Source organism: Fukomys damarensis, unplaced genomic scaffold, assembly GCF_012274545.1.
Source record: "Fukomys damarensis isolate Sample0158 unplaced genomic scaffold, DMR_v1.0_HiC HiC_scaffold_32, whole genome shotgun sequence".
Classification (NCBI taxonomy): domain Eukaryota; kingdom Metazoa; phylum Chordata; class Mammalia; order Rodentia; family Bathyergidae; genus Fukomys; species Fukomys damarensis.
The window spans coordinates 22355314-22379667 of NW_022900944.1; the positions used below are offsets into that span (position 1 = coordinate 22355314).

At 43.9% G+C, this 24354-nt stretch overlaps 1 protein-coding gene and 1 long non-coding RNA gene across 2 annotated transcripts in view; one reads left to right on the forward strand and one right to left on the reverse strand.

The window, feature by feature from the left end:
* The window catches only part of Shroom3 (shroom family member 3), a 301418-nt gene that overhangs the window by 57505 nt on the left and 219559 nt on the right, over positions 1–24354 (reverse strand). Inside the window, exon 3 of the mRNA XM_033757773.1 lies at positions 5099–5221. Within this exon, the coding sequence (XP_033613664.1) occupies positions 5099–5221 (123 nt within the window). The remainder of the gene's footprint in view (positions 1–5098; positions 5222–24354) is intronic.
* LOC117283903 lies at positions 17878–21732 on the forward strand. The gene is made up of 3 exons (XR_004514943.1): positions 17878–18328; positions 18712–18841; positions 21677–21732. It is a non-coding gene; the product is annotated as an uncharacterized LOC117283903 (long non-coding RNA).

A 24354-nucleotide genomic window follows, 5' to 3' on the forward strand; every position in this document is an offset into this window, starting at 1 on the left:
GTTGAAGATCTCCAGTTTTAAGCTAGAACATTTTGTTTTCTTTACCAACTCACTCAACTGTCCTAATCCAGTGCTTGTTAGATTTTAGGAAGAAACTTCTGTCAACATATGTTACATTGTAAGAATTATTATTATTGTTATTATTATTATTATTATTATTATTATTATTGGTACCGGGGATTGAACTCGGGTCCTTGCACTTGCAAGGCAGGCCACCGAACCACTGAGCTAAATTCCCGGCCCCCGTAAGAATTCTTATTAATGATTAGGATCAGAGAGAATTCAGAGCTCAAGCAAGAAAAGAAGGATGGGATTAAATCTGTGGGAATACCAAGTCCAAACCACCAAAAACATCTCTCTAAAACTTGGTTATTTGCTTGGGCCTTGAATAAATATGGGAGAAGACAGCTTCTCCCTTCTATTCTTTCTTTGTCCTTTTAAACAAGAAAATCCTTTTTGTTTTCTAGCTGAAAAAGAAGCAGGGACTTGGAGATGATTCAGGAGGTAACCTCAGCAGTTTCCAAGTCCAAACTCTGTGCACAAGACATCAGGGCTGGGGATTTAGTTCCATGGTAGGACAGTTCTTCTCCACAGAAGAATTTCAATTACTAAACATAGAAGGTATGAAGGAAATACAAAATCCTTTTTAGAACATTACAGTAATGGTCACCACAGACAGTATCAGCAGATGCGAAAACTGGTGAAGGGAAACGGTATCTGCACAGCTTCAAGTGCTCTCGCAACAGACTTACTAATTACAAAGAGACAAACAGCATGCTCACAGCGGGGAAACTCAGCAGACCTCTGCCACCAAGTAATCAAGGCTAATATCACCAGGAAGCCCTGACCCCAAACAGCCTGTGTTGTGATACACTAGGAAAGTCACAGCGCTACTTCTGTGGATTTCCTGCCCAAAAAGAGAAACCTCAGTCGAATCCTGAGAAGGAACCTGATGCCCTCAGATGGAAGGCATTCTCCAAAATAGCTGGTCAGTGATTTGAGTCATTTTGAGGAAAATAAATGCCTATTGGGATCATAATGTTAAATGAAATAAATCAGACCCGCAAGCTTAAATGCTGTACAGCTTCTCTTGTATGAGAAGCCCAAAATATAAATAAATTAAAGAGCAAAATAAAAGATAGGTAACAGGAAATAAGGAGATAGATCTTTCACAAAGGGGACAAGGACCAAGAGATGGGGGAGGGAGGAGAGGAGGAGAAGGGGATTTGTAAAGAGAATAAACCATGTGTTATGTCCATGTGCCAACTCCACACAATGACTGTAATCACTGTGTACTGCAAACACGTACTAATAAAGATAACAATTTTTTTTAAATGTCAAGGTAACATGAGCCAAGGAAAGAATGAGGAACCCAGAGACTAAGGAAATACAATAAACACAAGACAAACACAGCAGAAGCTCTCAGGACAGAAAAGGGATCTTAGCGGGAAAACTGGTAAAAATCTCAATAATGTCTGTAGTCTGTAAGGCTTTAAAGTCTGTAGTATTACCAATTACCAATGCTAATTTCATAGTTTTGATATTTTGCACTATGGATATAAAAGATGTCACCATTAAGGAAAGCGAGGTGGCAGGTGTTGGGAAATCTCTACGATTTTTCTCAGTTTTGCTGCGAGTCTAAAATGACTTCAAAATAAAAAGTAAAAACTAACAGGATTTAGGATGTTTCTGAATGTTACTAGATGAGAACCACTCAGGAGTCCAAGTTCAGTCCCACATCAGTAAGACCTGGGTTGCAGAGAGATCTTGTGGAACTGGTAAAAGTTAGGAAGTGATCTGTTATAAGGACATCTAAATTACTAGTAGCTGTGGAGACAAGACATGCAAATATAAAATTCTTAGTGCATAGACAGAGTAAAACGGCAGCCAACAGGATCTGAGCGGGTGATAGATGCATCACTTCTAACTCAGGATTTCTTACAAAGGGCATTTTCTGCCCACCTGTTCCCCTTTCATCCCTTCACAGACAGTGCTGCCAGAAGCCAGCTCTGACCATACCAATGGAGACAGCCATGGCCAGTTTTCAAGACAATTTCTTTGCAATTAGGATATCCACTAGATATACATTTCAGTTCATTTGTATGGCAACTTTTTGCAGCGATGGCAGAACTTCTAGAGCTGTGCATGCCGGCTAAGGGACAGGTACCATACATTTGCCACCAATGTTTTAGGGGTTGCTTTAAAAATTATGTGAATTGTTTCAGGCTCAAACACATGTCTATGTGATTCATGCTTTTCACCTGCAGGCAACTGCTAGTCTTCCTGCCTTCCTAGTCCTAGTGATGGCCACAGAAATACATATCCCAAGTGCCCCAAGGTAGAAACACGCCTGTCTTCTCATTTCCTCTTATTTTTCCTTCTCATTTTCTCACCTATTAATGCTGCCTTCTAAATCCAAGTCAAAGCTGTGTCATCTCTGGTCCCATCACTATGGGCTTGGTTCAGACTTAATCATTTTCCTCTCAAGTGAGAGGGATGACTTCCTAACTGCAACTTTCTAAACAAGCACTCTGGCACTGATGCTAGATTTACCTACAAGGCCAGAGCACTCCTGTTGAGGCGAAGGCTCAGATTCCCTGAAAGGTGAAGACCCTAGGAAGCCACTGTTCTCATATCTAGATGTTCCCCCAAAGCCTCATGGGCTCTTAGGTGGGGTTGTAGGGAGGTGACTAGATTGTGCCATCATCAGCGGATTCACCCACCTCCTGAGCTTATAGCTGACTTGCATTAGGTGGGGTTGGGCTGGAAGAGGAGGGTCACAGGGGCGTGGCCCGGAAGGGTTTATCTCTTCCTGCTCCTCCTTTCGCACTCTCTCTGCTTCCTGGTCACCCTGGTCACCTCACTATGGACTAAACCTCTACCAACTGTGAGCCAAAATAAACCTCTCCTTCTTTAACTTTCAGGTATTACGCAGTTTGTCCTGCCATGAGGAAAGTGACTAAAACAGCCACAGGGAATGGTGACAACTTCAGAGCTTCTGCTTCTTCAGGCTGTCCCTGGAAGCAGCTGGCCGGCCAACTGTGTCAGGGTCGCCCTATTCCTGGTCTGACCCATGGGCACTAGGCAGCTGGCTTCTCCAGGCCTGTTGCGTGTTCAAACTGCTCTTGGAGCTTTTTCCTCAAATGAAAGCAGATTATACAGTATTATTATTATAATAAAGCACTTTAACATAAATGTCAGGTTTTGTTTTATAAAACACATTGTTTTATTATTAAAATATATTTTCTGATTAAAATGTAACAAATTTTATTTATTGTTGGCTGTTGTTTTAGTATATAAAATAGAAGAAGCATTTAAATGTATGTTTGCATATTTTAACTACAAATAATCCAGAAATGAAAATTTGGATTGACCTAAATTCAAATTTACATTTACTTGTTGATAATGCAAGACAACATGTCTATTTAAAAGAATTCCCAAACTGAAATCAGAAAAATTGCTAACAGTGACAACCAATATTTTTGTGACATGCCAGGCACTGCCATAAACACTTTCTTATCTTCGCTCTTTTAATCTTTTGGCCACCCGGAGAGGTAAGTCAGCTGTCAAGCCCAAGCTCTGTGGTGTGCCACAGTTGCCCAGGCCACAGAACTCAGGCTCGGGTTCAGGCAGTCCGACTGCACGGTGTCTCAGCCCCTATTCTTCTATCCACACTGGCACTCGGACCTCTGTGACAGTGATGCAAAGGATGCCAACCATGGCCACCACGTGCTATACATATTCAGTGTGGGTGCCCAGCGTCCCTCCAAGGTCCATGAGTGCAAAGCTTAGTGCTGGGATGACACTGTTGGGAGGGGTTTCCTTTCCTCCGGGGCTGTGCCAGTGGAGAAAGGAATGTGGGTGGGGTCCTGGCCTCTTCTGGCTCCTCAAGAGCTTCCTGGCCAGGAAGACTGAGCTCCACCAAATGCTCCCCACTATAGCCATCCAGCTATCCCCCAGAGGCCTAACAAGGACAGATCCTCCTGATCTTGGAGTGGACCCTCCAAACCCATGAGCCAAGGGAAGCTTTTTTAAAAAAACTGTAAGTTAATTATCTTAAATATTTTATTAGAGTGATAGAAAGCTAGCACACCACAGCAGCAAAAAACCACCACCTGACATTTCTTCCTCACCCCTGTGAGTAGGCCCTGGGCTAAGCCTCTGAACAGCTTCTGTCACTGAAGTCCCACAGCTCTCCTAGGAAGTACGTTTAGCGCTGCTGATACCAAAGCCACAGAGTGAGGGGGCTGTGAGCCTGGTCCAGCTCCCTGAATTTGAACCCAGTACTTCCTGGGTGAATGTGCTAAGTGTGCCTCATGGCACCAGGGTAATGAAACAGCCCGTGCGAGGGCCCAGCACCCTCGCACACAGAGGCATTTGGCTTCCCTCGGTCTCGAGACCGGGCGCACATAGGGGAGCCACTGCAAATGTGCTGGGCCAGCACTGTGACCTCAGGATGGTCCTCAGTTAGGCAAGGAAAGAAGTTTTAGATGAAGATTACCTGAAAGGTGAATTAATCTTGCTGTACAATTTCCCTGACCATTTCCGAAGTATAAAACCTTGGACGGGCCAGGTGTGGTGGCGCATACCTGGTAACCCCCGCATTTGGTAGCCTGAGGCAGGAGGATTACCATGAGTTCGAGGCTACCCTGGACTACATAGCAAGACCCTATCTCAAAAAACCAAAATAATAAAAATAAAACTATGGAATGCCACTTTAAATGTAGTATAGGTTTAAAAATAACTGCGAATGTATTTTTCAAACAATGTTTGAATCAAATGATTTGAGGGACCTCCTAGATCGCTTCCTAGGAACTTTAGAATTCTTCAGAATGTAGAATGAAGGCCAGGGATTTAGCTCAGTGGTTCTGCTCCCTGCCTCACGAGGGCAAGGTCCTGAGATCAATCCCTGGTACCAAAAAAAAAAAAGAATGTAGAATGAAAAATGCCATTGAGATTATCTCCCTTTTCAAATCTGAGTCTGACCTCTTCCTTCTGCCTCTTCCCTCTCTTGCTAGCCCATGCTGTGTCCCCTGGTTCCCTCTCACACCACTCAACTTTTCCCAGACTGGTCAGCCCTGCCCTCTGTGCCTCTTACCTGTGCTTCAGCCGAAGTTTCGCCCCTCCTGACCACGATGCTTTCCTGTGCTGGGGACCTGCGGTGAGGCGCTCCGGGCTGGAGTCACCAGGACCCACATGGCCTGGGTCCGCACACACGTCTCTGTCAAAAGTAGGACAAGAAGAAGCTGAGCAAGACGGTTGTGTTCCTGGGCAGGAGCTAACACAAAAACATGTGAAAATAGAGCCAGGAGACACAAGAAAGCACAGCTAAGTTCAGGGTCCCACAAGGAGAGTCCACAAATGAGGCTCTTCTGCCTTTCCTGCCTGTTACTGTATGAAGCAGTAAAGTCTACTTCCCAGTTAGGGAAATCGATTTTCTAAGCAAGGAGGAAGAAAGCTACATGAACTAGTATGAAGGTAAACTCTCCTCTCACTCAGTGTTGACATTAAGCAAAAAATTGGGTTCCCTGAAACCCAGTCATGCTGTCGCTTCTCAACCTCCCCTTGAGGGGAGCAATTCCCAGTGCCATAGTCTCCACTGCAGTCTGTGGGTGGCAGCTCAGAAATTCAGGCCAACTCTTGAGTTTGAGCTATTTCAGATTGTTTAGATTCCACTGTGCTGGGAAGCAAGCCTTTTGTGTGTCCTTTTCAATCCACCTCCCACCCCGGTCCCTAAAGCCATTCCCATAACTCTTTCCTCCATACTCCCAGGGAGCCAAAGAAAAATTTTAAGCCCCACATCGCCAATGTGTTCCGCTATGGGAACAGGCATACTTCTCCTCAGCAGAAGCCTAGGAACCAGATTTCCAAACACTCTTCATGGCTCCTCATCATTAGACTGTCCCCTGCCTCAGGCTTTGAAGTGGGTTTTCTCAGTTTGCTGAGTACAGTGTGTGTGTGTTTTCAATTTCTGTCTTCAAGGATTTTTCTAAGCCTCTGAGATCCAATTGCTGAGGCCGCTCCTCTTCATATGATTTGCCTGGGAGGGGAACGGATTACTGAACAGCTGCGAGGAATAAATCCCGGCCATCTGGCTTCATACTTCCTGAAACCCAGAATGGAAGTCAAAGAGTTCTCTTTCCTAAGTCAAAGAAAAGGGAGTGGGAGAGATGACCAGGAGGTCAATGGGAAGCTCCCATTTCTAAGCTACATTTTTCCTGTTTATTTTAGCACTATGGTTGGGACATAGCTCGAGTGTGTCCCCCAAAGATTCTCATGTTGAAGCATGGTCTTTGGCATGGTGGGGGACCTTTGAAAGGAGAGGTCTTGCATGAGCCAAGGCCACAGAGAGCCCTGGCCTTGGAAGAAATTGAAGCAGTCCTCCAGGAAGTGAAATGGTACCACAGCAAGCCTGGCCCTGAGTCCCTCTCTGGCCGCCTGTTTAGAGCTGTTATCTCTTGCTCTCACAAGCACTCCTGCCGGGGTGCAATCCTCCAGGCTATAATACACCCGAGGGTCCTCACCTGGGGCGCCCCACAGGCCTGCTTGTCTCCAGAACTATGTGCTAAGTCGAATTCTCTTCTTTATAAAGTTAGTCCACTGGGGATATTTCATTATAGTAGTGCAAAACTAGCTTACACATTTAGTTATGTGGTATCTATGCACGACCGTCTCCCAGGGTATATTGCTCTTCTCATCAGATTTAGAATCCTTGACTCTTCATATATTAAATATAATTCCATACTTGAAGTCTGGATAAGATTGTGTCACTATGTCCTGAATGGTCCTGGGCAAGCAGACTCCTCTGACCATTTGTTGGTAGTAAAGTAAAAAAAAAAGGTACTGGGTATATACTAGTTAGGAGTGGGGCTCTGGAATTGGTCCTGGCTCTGCTCACTGACCAACTCTAGGATATTCTCTTATCTATAAAATGGTGTGAAGGAAGAACTTCTTTCACTGAGTTGTTGAGAAACATATACTTCAGGTAAAATATTTAATTTCTACTTTATTTTGGGGGGTATCAAGGATCGAACTCGGGTCCTTGTGCTTGTGAGGCATGTGGTGGAACCACTGAGCTAAATCACCGGCCCCAGGTAACATATCTAGAATGGAGCCTGACACATATAAGCTGTCAGTAAAGTAGGTATCATTACTAAACCTCTTTGCAGAATTGCTGTAGAATTTCTTGATAATATGGTATCACCTATCTAACCTACTGTCCATGTATGGTCTGTGTTTAACAGACTAATGTTTTCATGACTGATTTCTCTAGAATCTGCATTTTAGAGCTCCTTTCAGCTAAGATGTTAGGTAAAATAGCTGCAGATAAAAACGCCTAATTTATTTTGGGAAAAATAGAAGAGCCTTAGTCAGGGAAAGTTAACATGTCAAAATATTTTACAGAATTCACTAAGTAGTCCTCAACTAGGAATTCTCACTGAACTCTCTAAGGCACTGACCCAATGGCCATGTGGCTTAAACTGAGAGGAAAGGTAGATTCAAAGGTATCTTGCCACTTAATAAATGAATATAAAGATTATAGAAATGGAAAGTGCACATCTGAGACTCTTTTTCCTGTCAGCCACTGGACAGCTGGGGAAGAAATTTCTCCTTCTGGTCTCCTCTAGACCCTCATGTTGTGAGAAAGCACTCAAGGCTAGGCCAGAGCTTTCATACAGCTGCCATGGTTTTTAATCACTTCCTTGTGTTTTGCCTAAACCACAGTTATTTGCTCTGTCCTTTCTGCACAGAGGCTTGGGCAGAAGCTGAGTTCCTGCCTCTTTCCTTTCCCACTCCTCTTTCCTAGGAGACACTCTGAGACAAAGGCCAGGGGTTCTGGCCATCACAGTGAAGGACTGGCAGCAAGGGCAAACAAACGTTATTCCTCCCCACCGCTGGGAGCGTAGCCCTAGCACCCCAGCACTGCCCTCCAAAGTGACGTTGTCCTACCAGTTCAGAGGACAGCTGTATGTGACTGTTTGACCACAACCCCCAGGCAAGGGTACAGCAGCCTCCCTGCCAATCCACACATCTGGTGCAGAGGCCAGTCAGACAGAGGTCTGAGAAGCTGGGTGGGCCTCCAGCAGATGTACCATGTGATCCAGGGTTCGGGCTGGAGAGGGTTCAGAGAATCACCAGCACCCAGATCACATCTGCTCTGCCTGAAACTCTTCTGGAATAATCTAGACAATCAACGAACATTTTTAAAGGTTTACATGGGAATGAAAAACCTCTGGTGAGCCTAGACAGAAAATCACCCTGGAATGAGCCCTAGGAGGCCCAACACCCTAGAGCCCCGGGCCTATCATGTTGCCCTCTCTCCCCTGCCACATCTGTGCACGGAATTCATCTGCACCTCGCACTCATGCTGCCTTCCGAATGCACACACACGCCCCCCCGGGCCCACGGGGTCCTTTGGGAAAGGTCTCAGAGGCGGCACTGGATTCTAACCGGGGAAGGTACCCCAACCATAGCACATGCCTCGGGCTGATCCTTCCAAGTCTTTCTTACAAAAGGATACACGTGCTTTCCTGTACGTCAGGAGTTACTCCCAAAACTTCTTCACAAAGATAAAGCAAATGAGGTTTTTCTAAATGGGCAAACTGAGACACAGGTTCTGTATCTTGGCTCAAAGCACATGCGGGATCATAAAACCTCTAACGAACACTCACACTTCTTCCTTTCAGCTCAGTAGTTTCAAAAATTTCGAGTGTAGATGGAAATTCCAGTGATGCAGGCTTTAGAATTACTCAGCCAGAATCATGACAATGGGGCCATCATTGAAACATATTACCAAATGAGCTTTTGTTTTAAACCTCAAAGATATTCAAAGCTACACTCCAGAAGCCTTGGAATGAAAGAAATCATTTCAGGTGAAAAGCGGTGGAATGAAGCACATGGTTTGCCAGCCCCTCAGCCTGAATGCCCCCTCCCTGGCCTATGAACTCACCCTCGAGGTTCCAACCTGGACATCATTTCCTCAGGCCGGCCTTCCATGTGCACCTGGGGGTGGGGACGGGGAGTCAGGCCTCAAGGTGCACAGAGCAGCACACAGCTAAGAGGCGCCTGTCAGAGCGCTTAGTGCACATTCTTCTCATTGCCTGTTTGCTGGTCCCTCTTCACTCTTTGGCAAAGGCCAGCAGGCGCCCAGCACCGAGAGTTGTGCAGTCAGTATCTGAATGATGAGGTACTGCTAATGCTCAATAGATCTGCACCTTTCTTTTCTCAAATTTCCAGTTAATTCATTAGTTAACTTACTGGCAAAATGACTGAGATATTTCTTCAGGCTGCTGGATGTTGCTGTTGCTTGCTGTTCTTGTGTCAACATCACATTATCACAAGTACAACATGAAATGGAAATATAGGCTGACCTGAGAAGGGTTTAGCAGAGCTAAAGGACTACTGCGGTCCACAACCACAATGACCTACTGGGTCATCTTTCTTCCCCCAGGTAAATCAGAAACAAGAAAGCCAGGTCACCCACCTCCATAGCTCCATTTCTATGAGGAGTATATTCTAACCCCCTGATATTCATAGCTCCCAAATACATACTAATTGCTCTAGTAAGTGGTATTTTAACAGAGGCCACTATCTGCTTTCTGAACTGAGTTTCAGTCAGTATAACAAGAAAAAGTTCTAGGTCATTCTGTTCCTGAGGCTCATTTGAACACAAAAAATTAGGGAAGGATGGGGGAAGCAGACTGAAAGACATAAGGAGCTCAGCCTACTAACGTGCCTCCCCAGGTCTCTTTAGTTCTGGGTTGGTAATGAGTTTGAATTTTCTGGTTTTGTCCTTTGAGGTAGGGTGAGACGAGTAGAGGATCGTGTCTGCTTGGTGTGAATTGCTTCTACCAAAAGAAGGGCTTGGTTGTGTCTGTTAGCACCTGCTATGTCTCATGCAGGAGGGGACAGCTCCCTCGCTGGCTTCTCTTCCAGATCTGTTTTCCTCCAAACCAGTGTTCACCCAGAAGCCAGCACAGCCTTTAAAAAAAAACATAAAGGCACAGTACCATTTTCTAATTAAATCCTGTAGTTTCTCTCTGCACATTAGGTAAAATCCAAGCTCCCTAACTCTGGGAGATCTCGAGTGAGCTGGGTCCCACCCCTCCTCCATCTCGTTCCCCTCCTTGCCCTGTAACCTCATGGGCATCCCTAGAAGTTCCCCAAACTCACCGAGCTGTGCCCTCACATGTGCTGGTCCCTCCAGCTAGAATATTCTTCCCAGTTCACTACGTGGCAGGCTTCAACTTAGTCCTGAGTCAAACATCACCTCCTTGAAGACTGCCCTACCTTAATGGAAGCAAATATTCTCCTTCCCTTATCAGCACAGGCACGGGACCTGCACCCTGCTCCATCAAGACAGCTAGTGCAGCCAGCTCAGGTTCCACATCTGGTTGAAATTTCTCAGCTTTCTTTCCACCCAGGGTCAGCATGGCAGACACACAGTTTGTTATATGAATTACAGCAGATCATAAAGGGGATATTTCTGCTCTGTGCCCTTAAACTCTTAAAGGTATTAAATGGTTCACATTACATTTTGAGGAAGGTGAGGTCTTCTCTTCTACAAGTCACTTCCTAGAGGAAGTGGTGAATCAAGTGCTTGGCGAGAATAAAATCTGGCCCTAACTTTTGGTCCATCTCATTGGCACGGGCTTTCTTGGGGCACAGAGAACTAGCATTGGGGGACGAACAGCTGGCACAGCTCAGCCTGTTTTTTAGGTCTTATGTTTGGCAGCAATCAGAATGTCTCTTGTGATTCAGTGGGCAGTGAACATATTTACACAGGGTTCAATTTGTCCTTAGAATCCCCGGGAGAGCTTCCTTTGGACTTCTGCAGGGAGTATGTACCTGTTTTCATGACAAATGCCCAATTAAAAGCCACATCCTTGGTTTTCCAAGTGTCTTTTTCTTTTTATTCTGCTCCATGCCCTTCACACACAGAGCTGGCCTTATCATCCTCTATTCTGTCATCCTCCTTCCCCAGGGCTCTCTTCTCGTTGCTGTAGGTTCCCCAGCACTTTCTCCCAGAGTCTCCAGGAAGCAGACAAGACTGGGATTTCAGGTTTAAGAACCGATGCCTTGGGTGGAGAGCTCCATCTTTAACCAAATATAGCTGCTCTTCATTTTCTGCGACTACTTATCAAAGGTTTCAGAGACATTCTCCATGAATTGCTCTTTCTCTAAAAAGCCCTCTTGTTCTTGTTACTGACCTTTTGCTATCTATATATCTGAGCCTTAACCTTCAGGGTCAATGTCCCTTCGTTACTGTCCCCCCACCCAATCTAGGAAGCTCATTCTGCATCCCCTTGGGCCTACATCCTATCTGGTTCTTTTACTCATAGGCATGGCGCTTGCTGGTATTAAAAGACCAACCCCTCTCACCCACCCTGGCCCCCCAATTTCAATTCTTACAGGAGAAGCACATACAGCCCTGCAGCCATATATAGGTGTGTTTTATACATCTCAGGCCTGTGTCCATTTGCACCTGTTCTGACTGCTACTTTCATCCAGTTGATTGCACCTGAACTTCTCAAATAAATATAATTTATGCTATTGGCACTTGGCATAGTTCTGATTCTTTCTGAAACCATAAATCTAGCTATCTCTAGATCTTAGCCAATGACCTCCAAGTCAACCTTGCATAAAGACAGGAAAAGTTTGGACAGGAAAAAGAGCCAAATGACTGGGCAAATCTTTTAACCTGCTTAACAAATATTAATCTGCTTCAGGTTTATGTTGACTTCAATCCCTCCACCCACTGTACCTTTTTGCCCATGCTAGCCTAGAACATAAGATGAAAATCGGTGAATCCCACTCAAGAATTTATAGTTAAACTGATGATGCCATCACTACACTTTGTAGCTCCCAGCTGTGAACACTCAGAGCCTAGAGCCAAACACAACTCCAATTTGTGGCAGGCTCTAAGAGGTCTGTGGATAATGTAGGTTCTGGAGACAGCTGCTAGGGTTCCCATTCTGTCTCTATCACATAGCAAGTGTCGAACCTCAGGCAGGTCACTTAACCTTGTGCCCCATCTTCCTTCCCTATAAAGGTAAGTACACCTGTATCCAAGGGTAGTTATGAATGAACTCATATGTATAAAGCACTTGCAACACTGCTGAGCAATAAATATTAACTTCTTGTCAGTGAAACTGAAATTCGATTTATTGGGCACATGATGTGCTGGTCAACTTTCCATCACTATAACAAATACCTAAGGTGATCAATTTACAAAGGGAAAGGTTTGTTTTGGGTTATGATTTTAGACATTTCAGTCCATGGTTAGTTTAAGAACCCATGCCCTTGGGTGGAGAGCTCCATCTTTAGCCAAATATAGCTGCTCTGTTGCTCTGAGTCTATCACCTGGTAGGAGCATGGAGCAGGACAAAACCACTCATTTCACACCCAGAAGACAAGAGAGCAAGAAGAGGGCTGGGATGTAGGTGCCTTACCCACCTGGGGAGAGCAAGGTCCTGAGTTGGATCCTGATACCAGGGGGGAAAAAGAGCATAAGAAGAAGGGTATGGGCTCCCACTGTCCCCTTTGAGAGCCCACCCTGAGCAAACTGAACACCTCCCACCAAGCGCCACCTCCTAAACGTCTACCAGTTAGGGACCAGTCTTTTAACACAAGGGCCAATTCAGATCCAGACTACAATAGCACATGCCATGTTCTAGACACTATGCTCTGGAAACAGTAACCAGTTTATCATATGATGTAGTAATGAGCCTCCTTTTACAGATTATTTTAAAACACAGTGAAGTTAAACAAAGCAAGCAGAAAGACACATGTCTAAAGGCCAAGTCCTCTCCTATGCCCTCATTAGCACAACTGACCTTTGAATATATTTTTCCTGGTAATCAGCCCATGACAAACCATGCGCACTTCTTATCTGTTCACATCACCCTTGGCTGTTCATGGGAGGCAAAAAGATGGGCATAAAACCAACACCAGCAATACACCAAACATACTCTGCAAAGTGGTAGGATTATAGGTGATTTTCTTTTCTTCTATATTTTGCAAATTATTTACAATTGACATTAAGTAATTATCAGAAAATTAGCTTGCTAAAAACTAACATGAGCCCAAGCATCAAATTTCTCCATATTTTTAAAGCAAAATCTTCTCCAGGAAATGGAGAGCAAGCCCAGGCAGAGGAAAGATTCCATCCTGGGCTTTACTTTGGGAGCTCTAGTGCCACAGAAAATACTTGTTGGAAGAAGAAGTAGGGTTTCTGGAAAACCACTGTCAGCAGAGGGACAGGAACTACTTCAGAGAAAATTCAGCATAGACCTTTCTTCACCTGCCCTTGTTCTGTTCACTGATGTAACAAGTGGTAGTTCCAAAGAATCATGCACAGCTCTGCAGCAAAGAGCCGTAGTCCATACTTTCATATCAGACAGTCTAGCTTGTAAAGCAGTTTCCCAGGCATTATTCCATTTGGCCCTCAATAACCCTCACATGCCCATGAAGCAGCCATTATCTACCCCACTTAGCAGACGCAGAGACAGCCTCATTGATGGAGAGCTATTTGGTCAGGAGTTGTAAACCACAGAACTGGCACAACAGGGTTCTTAACTCCAATTTTTGTGCTTTACCTTATTTAACACTGGACCTTTGGATTCTGCAATCCTAAAGGGCCTTTGACAAAGGTGGGGAATATTTAATACCAAAAGCTTCTTTAAAGGGAAAACTTCAGAAGCAGAAGGTAGAAAGTCACTGAAAGTTATATGGGACCCCTCTTTCCTAAGCACAACTGCTCTTAGATCTGGAGAAACGAGGCAGAACTTGAAGAGCTTGCTCACTCTCTAATCTTGACATCAGACTGCATGCTTGCCCTTAAAGAACTTCCTCACCCTGGCCACACGACTGAAACAATGCAGCATGTGCTGAGACAGATGTTTCATGCTGGGACCCAAAGCCTGCCCACTCGTGTAGCCAGCCCAGTCATCCACTCCACCAACAGTCACTGAGGGCCAACCACAGGCCACATATTAACCATGGGCCACTAGACTAGCAATGGTGGCAAAACAGACATGAGCCCCCCTCCTGTGGAATTGCAAAGTAGAGGAATGATAGGTGAAATCTGGCTGATAGCAACATCTAGGATCTTAAACACTGTGCAAGTCTTAATCTAATTTGGAGTTCTCTTCTTCCTTGGCCCAGTACGTTTCACTTCCCAGAGCCGATGCTCAATAAACATTTGACTAATAAAAATATATTCTGAGTGGACCCTGGAACAGCTTCCTAGTGGGCTCCCCTACCTCTTCTGAATGGGGATCACCATCTACCCAGACTAAAGTCCAGCCTGGACCACAGCAATGCACTGTTGGTCTGCTAGGTGGGAGGGGTGCACAGAATACAATCCAACCAGTGCCAGACCACAATGGGCTCACATCTGCACTGTGGGACACCATGGGAAATACGACAGTGGCTAAAAAAACATGTCCCGGCCCAAATTCCTTTCCTAGACTACGCTGCACAGTGTGGTAGCATTTCTAGGGAGAACAAGAAAGGAAACAATATGGTGGAAGTAGAACCGGAAAAAAGATTTGATAGTTCTCCCTCCCTTATTTCCACAAAACATTAGGAAAAAGGAGTGTGGATAGTTTTTAAATGGCCATAACATGCACTATTATAGAGAGAAATAGTGTTGGGCCAACAGCCAGGAGAGCTGCCCCAGGCCCTCTCAATCACTGTGGGCAACTCAAGTGAGTATTCTGGGCTATTTTTCTCTTTGTGTAAAATGAGACTATGGAGAGAGAAGTGAGTTTGAGGGTCCTTTTTACCTTTTTTTTCTTTTTACCTTTAATAGTCCATGAATGAAAGTGAAGAAGATCCAGAAATGACAAATTCTGACTGAAAAAAAACATAATCTCTAAGAACCTCCATTAACATGTAATGAGCACTGTCTACATGCAGGCTCCAGGCTGGAAGCTTTGTAGGACAAAGGGCAGATTCTGACCTGGTCCCCTTGAGGAGACACACATAGGATTTGGAGCCAGATGACCTGGGTTCTGATCAGGCTGTGCCAGTTTCTGAGCCTCAGGTCTCACCTGGAAAGAGGGAGCAGAGCTGTCTGCCTTGTGGCATAATAGCCATTGTAAGATGGCAGCTACTGGCACTGAATCAATGACTTATGAAGGAACGATGAATGCAGAAAGTCACCATAGAAGTATGAATTGGTGGTATAATGATGAGTTATTTAATTCCCTTAAAAGGGCAGCTAACCATGCCCAAAGCATTTGGGAAGAAACAGAAATAATTGTAACATTAAGGCGTGTCTTCAGAAAAGGATGGGAAAAATGGCATCAGCGGGGCCTCTTAGAATGCGATGAGCATAGAGGACAGTGACTGGAGAGAAACAGATGGCTCCCCAAGGTCAAGGATATCAGAATTAACCTTGAGCAGGGTGTGGTGGTGCATACCCATAATCTCAGCACTTAGGAGGCCGAAGCAGGAGGATTACTGCAAATTTGAGGCCACAGTGAATTCAAGGTCAGTCTTAATTACATACTAAGACCCTGACTCAACAACTAAAGAATTAACCTCAAAATCTTAGTTTTAAGGCTGTGCTCACCAAAGGGAGTATTAGCCCTAGGCAGGGATGGCCCAACATTGGATGTCCTTCCCTGCTGTTTAAAGAGTTAGAGCACAGGTTTTTTTCAGCTCTGGTGGGAGGGACATGGGCAAGGTGGAGAGACAGAGGCTCCAGGAGGACTTTGGGGCTCCTGTAGGAATGAAGCTTTCTCTTTCCCATCTGCCTGAAAATACACTGCTCCAGCCCTGGACCCGCCTAGTGGATTGGGGTGGACATTAAAAATGTAAACGGAGGTTGTCATTCACTGGGAGCAAACAGGTCCCTCGCTAAATCTGGCATCAATTGAGGAATCTTAGTAAAAAGGAACTCACTACCTTGTTCAGGATGGAGACCTAGTCCTTACTTTGCCCAAGAGGATTACTGGTTTGCCAAAAGGAGCTCACATGTGTGTTTTGAAGAAGCCTGTGCCGACTGCCTTTGTGTTCACAATATCCAATATCTGCTGTTTAGGGTAGATAATAGATACCCCATGTGATGGAAGTGCCTCTGAATCGCAGGCTTACACGTTCCCAACCTCTGCTGTCACCTAAAGAGGACGCTGTGTCTCCACAGCTCTCCTCAGCTTTTGCTTAAGTCTATGGAAGCATAATTTACAAGGAAGGTGAAGTACTAAAATGAAGCCACTATGTAGAAAATTAACTGCCTGCAGCTGCCGGTGGAGCCTTCCAACAAAACACAGTTTGCAACTGTGGTTTCATGAGCCGAGTTTCTATTTATCCCCATTATTTCACCTTTATTATTATGGCCCAGAGTAATACAGGCTGGGGTTTTCTTTTTCTTTTTGGTACTAGAGATTGAGATTAGGTCCTTGCACTTGCAAGGCAGGCAGCAGAACCACTGAGCTAAACCCTCAGCTCTCTTTTTCTTAGTCTGTATGTCCCTGTGCACCCCAGCACTAGAATTTCTGAGTCCCCTCTTATGGCCTAAATCCTGCATATGGTCTCTGAGACTGGAGATCCTAATTTGAAAATCTGAAATGTTCCAAATTCCACTGACATAATACTCAAAATGTTTTGGATTTTAGAGCACTTTGTATTTCAGATTAAGGGTGCTTAACTGGTAAAACCTATGTGAACAAAACTATTTGGACAAAACTCCAAAATCTGAAACAACTCTGGTCCCAAGCATTTCAGATAAGGGATATTCAGCTTACACAACACATAGTAAGATAGATGAAATCTGCCTTTGGTCTAGCATGGTATTCTCAAAACATCATTTAAAAATACTACAACTAGCACCTGTGTTGAGTTTTATGGTTTAAAAAGTATTTTTATTTAACAAATTTAATGTTCATAACAACCCTACGAAGTGTTACCAGAAATAAAGGCACAGGTGATTTCAGTAACTTATTCAGCATCCCAAAGAAAGTGGGAAAGTAAGACCCTATTCAGTGACAAGGCTCCCAGGGGACAACACAACCACTTTCTCCCTAGCATCATCACCCACAGCTTTAGAGCCCAAAGATCGCTAGAAGACATATTTTCTTACCCCAGGAAAAACACAATCTTTCCAGCCCTGATTTCTACCTCAGACTACTTCCCCTTCTCCTCAATACCAACGCTTAGTTTCTATCTGTAGTTACAAGTCTCATCTCCACTCTGGGGCCAACTGAACTCCAAACGAAAAGGAATTAAAGAAGCCTCTGAATGGTGGCAAGAGACAGTTTCAAGACAAAGTCTTGGCTAGTCTTGTTCTCTCTCTCATCTGGAATCTCAAGGCCCCATTCTCTCCTCTATTTTCCAATGCCTGTCTTCCAGGCTGGATGGAAAACCTGTCTTTGACACTACTCTCTCAAGCCTGGAGCCTGGGCCTTACTAATACTGACTAACTCATAATGGATGGCATGAGAGACAAAAGTAAAGGGCCAGCTGGCAGGGAGTGATCACACCGTCTGCCTGGGCAAGCAGTCCACCCGCTTCCCTGGGCCTTAGTACAAGGAATGAGCCACCCCCGGCAGAAGTCTGGCAGGTGAGGAGACAGCCAGGACAGGCCAACTTATCCAGGAAACCCTGTTGGCCATCCATTAGCCCACAGGTCTCCTCCCACTGCAGCCCTCACACATCAAGCCTGGGAAAGGTACCCAACCCAGGACAAAGAGGAGGTACTGGACTGTGACCCCATTTCATGAATCCAGCTGTGGCTCAGTGGGCTCTGCCCCAGTCAGCCCTGGCTCAGTGGGGGAGGCTGCCCCCTCTCTGGACACATTCCAGCTGCCAGCAGTAAGGAAGTAACCATGGGAACCGACACAAAGGGCTGAATGTCAAAAAGGTGGTGGGCCATGGGGAAGGGGCTCAGAGGGGCTCAGTGAGCCAGAGAAGACCAATGTGGAGCTTGCACTAGGCAAAACAGCCAGGCACAAGGCCTCAAGGGTGTCAGGACAACTGGGAGGGATCTTCGTAGGATCTTTTCCAGAGTCCTTTCTCCCCCTGCAGAGAGCAATGCTGCCCTGAACTAACAGGGACCATATGCTTGGACAGAACTGGCAAAGAGCTGCATTTCTGCAAGCACAGGGCTGCAGGCGATGCTTGGCTAATGGCTCCTCCCTGCACCACCTGGCCTCAGCCCAGTGTCTCCAGCACCACCCACTCTACATGCTGTGCTTCTGGGTAGATCTGTGAATGGTTGAGCAAGTGGTCCTGGGATTCCACTTTCCTGGTCAACCCTGCACCACACGAAGGAGCAGCTGGGATGTCGCATAATAATGACTCGGGGATGTGGATTGACAAGGTATTTACTTAACTACATCTTCTCCCTTGGCATCTACACATTTTTAAAATAAATGGGCCAATATGACTTAAGCATTCATGAAGTCAGCTCAGTTTTCAACCTACCACTTGGGGTTTGTTTAAAGTTTTAATTCAAGGTTTTCCAGAACCTAGGAGTTGAAGAAATGCCTAGAAATGAACGATACAAAATTTTCCCGGTCAGCACTTGACTTTTCCTCTTAGTATCATGGTGCTCTGGAACATTTTCTTACCTCACCTTCCTTTGAGAGACTGAGAAGAAATGCATCTATGCCAGTCTCCACCCAGGTTTCACAATGTCTAGGTCAACTGTGACTGTCCATGTTTTGGGTTCATAAATTAATAGTTTTTTGCCTCCTTAACCAGGGCCACTGGGGTAAGGCCTGAAGGACAAAGCCAGAGAAGGCCATTTGACACGGGTCTTTTGAGAGGCTGGGGAACGAATCTGACACGTTTGCTGCCTCCTCCTATGGAAGACGGAAGACCCATTAGCCAGGTAAGAACACACTCAGGGAGTCACTAGCTCCTTCTCTGCCACCTCTCCTTTCCCATAGCCGATAAACCCTACACGAGCTTCACTTGCTGTGTCATTCTTCTTGCATCTAAAAGGCAAAGGCAATTAGCATGCATCATGGACCTCATTAATCATAAGGCAGAATGGTACTGAGTTCTAACCCTGGCACCTCGGTGCCCTTGGCAAACTAATATCTTCTTTGTTTTGGTTTCCTTACCTTTAAAGGGAGGTAATAGTGCCAACTTCTCAGAAGTGTAAGGAAGATCAAATCAGTCCACAGAGCAGAGGTTGTCACAGGGCTGGACTCTTAGGAAGTACTTGATAAATGTTAGCAAGTCACACCTACCAGGTGCCCTCCTTGTGATTTTTCCACGTATTTTGTCATTTGATCTTCTAACAACCTTAATCTCGTAAGCACTAATGCCTTTCTCAAGGTATTATCTCACTATTTTGCAGAAGCCTAATGGACTCCCCAAAGCATTCAGCAGAGCTCATTTTCAATCTTAAATCATTCTATTCCCTCTGCCTATGACCTTTCTCCAGCACTCAACTTTCATTCTATAAGAACATTTTCTTGTCATTTTTAGTAAGAAATAATAAGAGCAAACCTTAGCAAGAAATTCCAATGTTTAAAAAATATATACTAATTTTTTAAAAAGCCAGGATTTTAGGCTTCCACAGTCAGCTGGAGGCTTTAGAAACAAAATGTAGATAGAATATATAGAAAATCAGAACTAGCTGAGGACAGCTCTGCTGAGGAAACACTCCAACGGAAATGTATATACCCTCACTATCGAAGACAGAGTAGCATCTGCAAACTTCTGGTATAATGTCTTATTGTTCATCGCTGAATTGCCAGAGGCTAAGAAATTCTTAGTAAGTGTCTGATAAGTATTTACTAAGTGAATTAAACCATTCAAACAATAAACATAACTCAGATGTTGACAAAGTATTTAACACACACTTTGTTGAACTCAAACAAAACAACTGGAATTTAATAGATTAAATAAACTTGTCATTATTTTATTGAGAATTCAAGTTATGCTATTAATCCTTTAAAAAAGTACCATATTGGCCAGGTGTGGTGGTGCACACCTGTAATCCCAGCACTCAGGAGGCTGAGGCAAGAGGATTGTTGTAAGTTTGAGGCCAGCCTGGGCTACATGGTAAGTTCAAGGCTGGCCTGAACTGCATAAATCTTTGGAAAGATAATAGTATGTAAATATTTCATCTGGATTCCCAAAAGATGCTATAAGCTTAGTCTGGGAATTCATTTTTGAATGCTAAATAAATCAGTACTCAATAAGAGGGGTTTACATAAAGGATTTCAGGGAAAAGAAAAAATATTTGAAAAGGAAAAACATGTCTTTGTAAACTGGGACAGGTGGAGGGGCTGAAGGAAGGGCTGGGGAATGGGGAAAAATAAGAATCAAGAGGGCCAGGGATTTAGCTCAGTGGTTCTACCACCTGCCTCACCAATGCAAGGTCCTGAGTTCAATACCAGAACGAAAAAAAAAAGAAAAGAAAAGAAAAAGAAAAACCCAAACAACCAAGATAAATCATGTAAGGGTACAAGACCCCAATGATGAATGTAACTGTATTGTATACCTAAAATGTAGCAATAAACAGTAAAGATTAGAAAAAGGATCAATTTTTTCCCTGGGGTTTACCTTTAAAGACAAAGCCATGCAAAGTGGCATTTTGAGCAGGCAAGATGTACATACATTTAAATTTCCTACAAGCTCAAAACAGAAGACCTATTAAATGAAGATACTGTAGCATCATGCACGCCTCCTTTTATGCTATATAATCCTTAATAAACTTAAGTAAGTGAGACGGTATTCACAAAAAGTATAAATACTCTGATTACCAACACCAAAATCATATAGTATACTTATTAAAGTAAATGGGAATAATACATGTTTATTGAGTTCTCACCAAGCTACTTTTAATCATTATCAAATTCAGTCCTTACAACAACTCCAGGAAGGAGATATATTCTCAATGCCAAGATTTTGTGGCTCACAGGCATTCCATAACTTGCATTCCTGAAAGTATAGAGACAGATGGGATACACACCTTTGTTTACCAAGTTCCTTTCTTTTTCTAACTGAGATAATGCTTTGCCAACAATAAAACATACAGGACTTCTAAATTCAGTTCAATGGGGTCTGATCATTGTGCCTCCCTATGTAACTATCACTGAAAACAAACATAAAACATTTGTTACTCCAGAAAATTCCTTCTTACCTCTTTCCAGACAAACACCCTACCCAAAGACAAGCACTCGTATTACTATGATTAGTTTTGCCTGTTCTAGCACTTCATAAATGAAATTGCTGTGTATTCTTATAGTTAATAAAATACTGTTAACATTTTTTGCTGTTTTATTTTGTTTTTTGGTAACGGGGATCGAACTTGGGTCCCTGCACTTGCAAGGCAGGCAGTAGCACTACTGAAGTAAATCCCCAGCCCTGTTTTATTTTGTTTTGAGCGTCAAGAGTTCATTCCTGTTGACTGCTGAGGAGTATCCCATTGTGTGGATGTACCACAGTGTGTCCATTTTCTGTTAATAGTTGTTTTGTTATTTCTGGTTGGTGGCAGCAATCATGAAGTAGGTTGCTATGAGCATTCTGTACAAGTCTTTCTTGTGGACATTTGTTTTCATCTATCTTCGGTAAATAGCTGGGTGTGGAAATGTCAGGTTATAAACTGGCATATGTTTAACTTTACAACACACTTACATTCTTAACACCTGTATGCCACTGCCTCAGAATGGCACTTGCTTATTTACATGCTTTATTTTTCTTCTTATAGGACAAGCTTCCTGAGAGCAGGAAACCAACTAATCACCCATTCCTGGGAAGCCTCCCACATAGTAAATGTTTGCTGAATAAATGAATGACCAGTGTTCACACTCCTATTCCTTCTCTGGGTGTTGCACTACTATGAGAAAATGCATTCTGGGCATGTGTGGAGAAACATGGCAAGTTGAAGGGTGAGAAGCCCACCTATTGCTCACCATTAAGCAAGGTGGAAAACTGCTTAGGCAGGAGTCTCAGACTTCCTGCTTTTCTTTTTCATATAACCGTTCCTAGAAATTGAGCCCTTCTCTACAGTCTTGTAGGAGGAAATAGGTAGCAGTTCTTGTTCAAGTAAAAGGGAAGAAGATGACACTGTAATTGAGGTCACACCATGGATAGGACGACAGAAGGCAGAGGAAGCGCATGAATACTGACCTTCTGGATGTAACCAGCAAAACCAAGGCCTTGCTGGAGGCCAAGGGAACCTCCTTTCCTAGGATTTACAAGGAAGGCTTGGTTTCAGTCAGTTCGCTATAGGAGCTCTCTACATACGCATGTATAAATTTTGAGGAGAAAGTAGAATGTTAACTTTTTAAAAATGTAATCACAAAGAAATGATAGCTGTTTGAATAGATCTGCTCAACAGGATTTGAACATTAACACATCATATACATGCATCAAAACATCACATGGTACCCGAAATATTGTGGATGTTCATGAGTCAATTAAAACAATAACTGATTTTTAAAAAAGTAAACTGACACAACAAACAAGCTAGGGCACAAAAATAACACTGAGTTAAAAATGAAGAATATAAAGCCAGGCAGAGGTGCAGTAGCAGCTACTTGGGAGGTTAAAACAGGAGGATTGGATGAAGTTAAAAAAAGTTTGAGACCAGCCTGGGCAACACAGTAAAACCCTGTCTGTCTCAAAATGAAAAAAGAAAAAGAAAAGCCAGGGGTCACCATCTTTAGCTCAGAGGTACAAAACACACACACACACACACACACACACACACACACACACACAGTGCATGCACACTTCCCACCTTTGAGTTAACGCTTTTAATCCCATGAATTGATTCTTCTGCTTTAAATCAAATAATTTATTCTGCATTTGATCTATAACTTCCCAAAAAGCAATCAATGTCAATTTCTGTGCATAAAAGAAAAGGTTTGGTAACCCTAGGACAATCTAAAAATCTTTCCTATCAAAAGAATACCTTTGTGTCACATAAATCAAAACAAGGTTTCACCTCGCACAGGGCTCAGGCACTTTTGGCAATCATTATTTCCTTCGGTTCAACATTGCCAAGGATGTTCAGAATTCCTCAGGGCTGAGGTTCTGAGAGGCAGTCTCTCCTCTTCAGACCGCACCACACAGAGACAGATGGCTGTTTATCCTATTCTTAAAGTCTCCAGGGAAGTAAATTCTCTACAACATCCCTTGGTAACCTTCTCCAGGGTTTATCAAGGGATTGGTGAGGAAGTTCTGATGTAGAAACCAATAAAAATATTCTGCGAGGAAGCTATGAGCACTGGAAAGGGGTATGCATGTATTCGGCATTTTGCCTGGACCAAGGAGGGCTATATTTACAAAACAGGCTGTACAAACACAAACCATTTGCCAGGGGCAGATGTGGAAAGTTGATTCAAGAGAAAGAGCCACACAATAAATTGTCCCAAACCAGGAACCATATGAATAACTTATTGTTAGTATAACACTTCTTTAAATTTATTTTCTTGTCCATTCCTACTTTCAGTTCCTAAACCAGGTTTGCTGGCAATGAAAGAAAAAAATGTGTAGCTGCAAAGTTGTCAAATGATTAGGCTTCTAGGAAAAGAGGTCTTAGCAAGTGGAATGTTATTAAGTTTACTTCTTTTCCTGATCTGTGTATACCAACTTTTCTGCAATGATCATGTAATACTTACAGAATAAAAATATATATATATATGCTTTAAAAAATAAAAATTATCATCAAAATTAATTAAAATCTACAGCAATTTCTAGTGAAATATTGGGGGCATCCATGTATCTGGTCAGTGTTTCTAATTAGAAGTGGTAATTTAGTCTTTAAAAGTTAACTATGAGAAATAGGAAATGCACACAAGTATCCGTATGTCACAGAACCGCCTCTGTGTAAATCATATACAAGTGGGGGCTGTCTGCTCCACACGCCACACAAAGTGGGGGACGGAAAATGTCAAAAAACACCCAAAAAAGAACAACAAACCCCACCCCAAGTTCTAGGTATTGAAACCCAGCGCCCTCCCCTCAGCAAGGACTTGTACCCCTCCCCTCAGTCAACCCAGAGTTAAGCAGCTGAGCTACAAATTCATTTCCAGGCTACCTGTTCTGTAGCAGAACACACTAGTAAACAATGATTGCCTTAAGATCCAGCGGGGGAGGCGCTGCGCACCCCTCAAGCCGTCTGGCGCCTTTCCCGCAGAATGAATCCAGTAAGGCAAAGAAAAGCAAGGCTTTCCACACTCAGGAGGGCTCTTGCGGGAAACAATCTGTCAGAATTAAAAATTTTCGCAGACCATGTCTTCTAAAAAGTTTTCATGCTGTCAGTCATCGGCAATTCTTTTCCAAGTGTCGGGGACCCCTGGGACGCGCCACCTGCCCGTGGCGGCTGCAGGGTCCCGGGCGCCCTGACCGCGAAGCCCCCTTTCCGGCGGCACCTCCTCG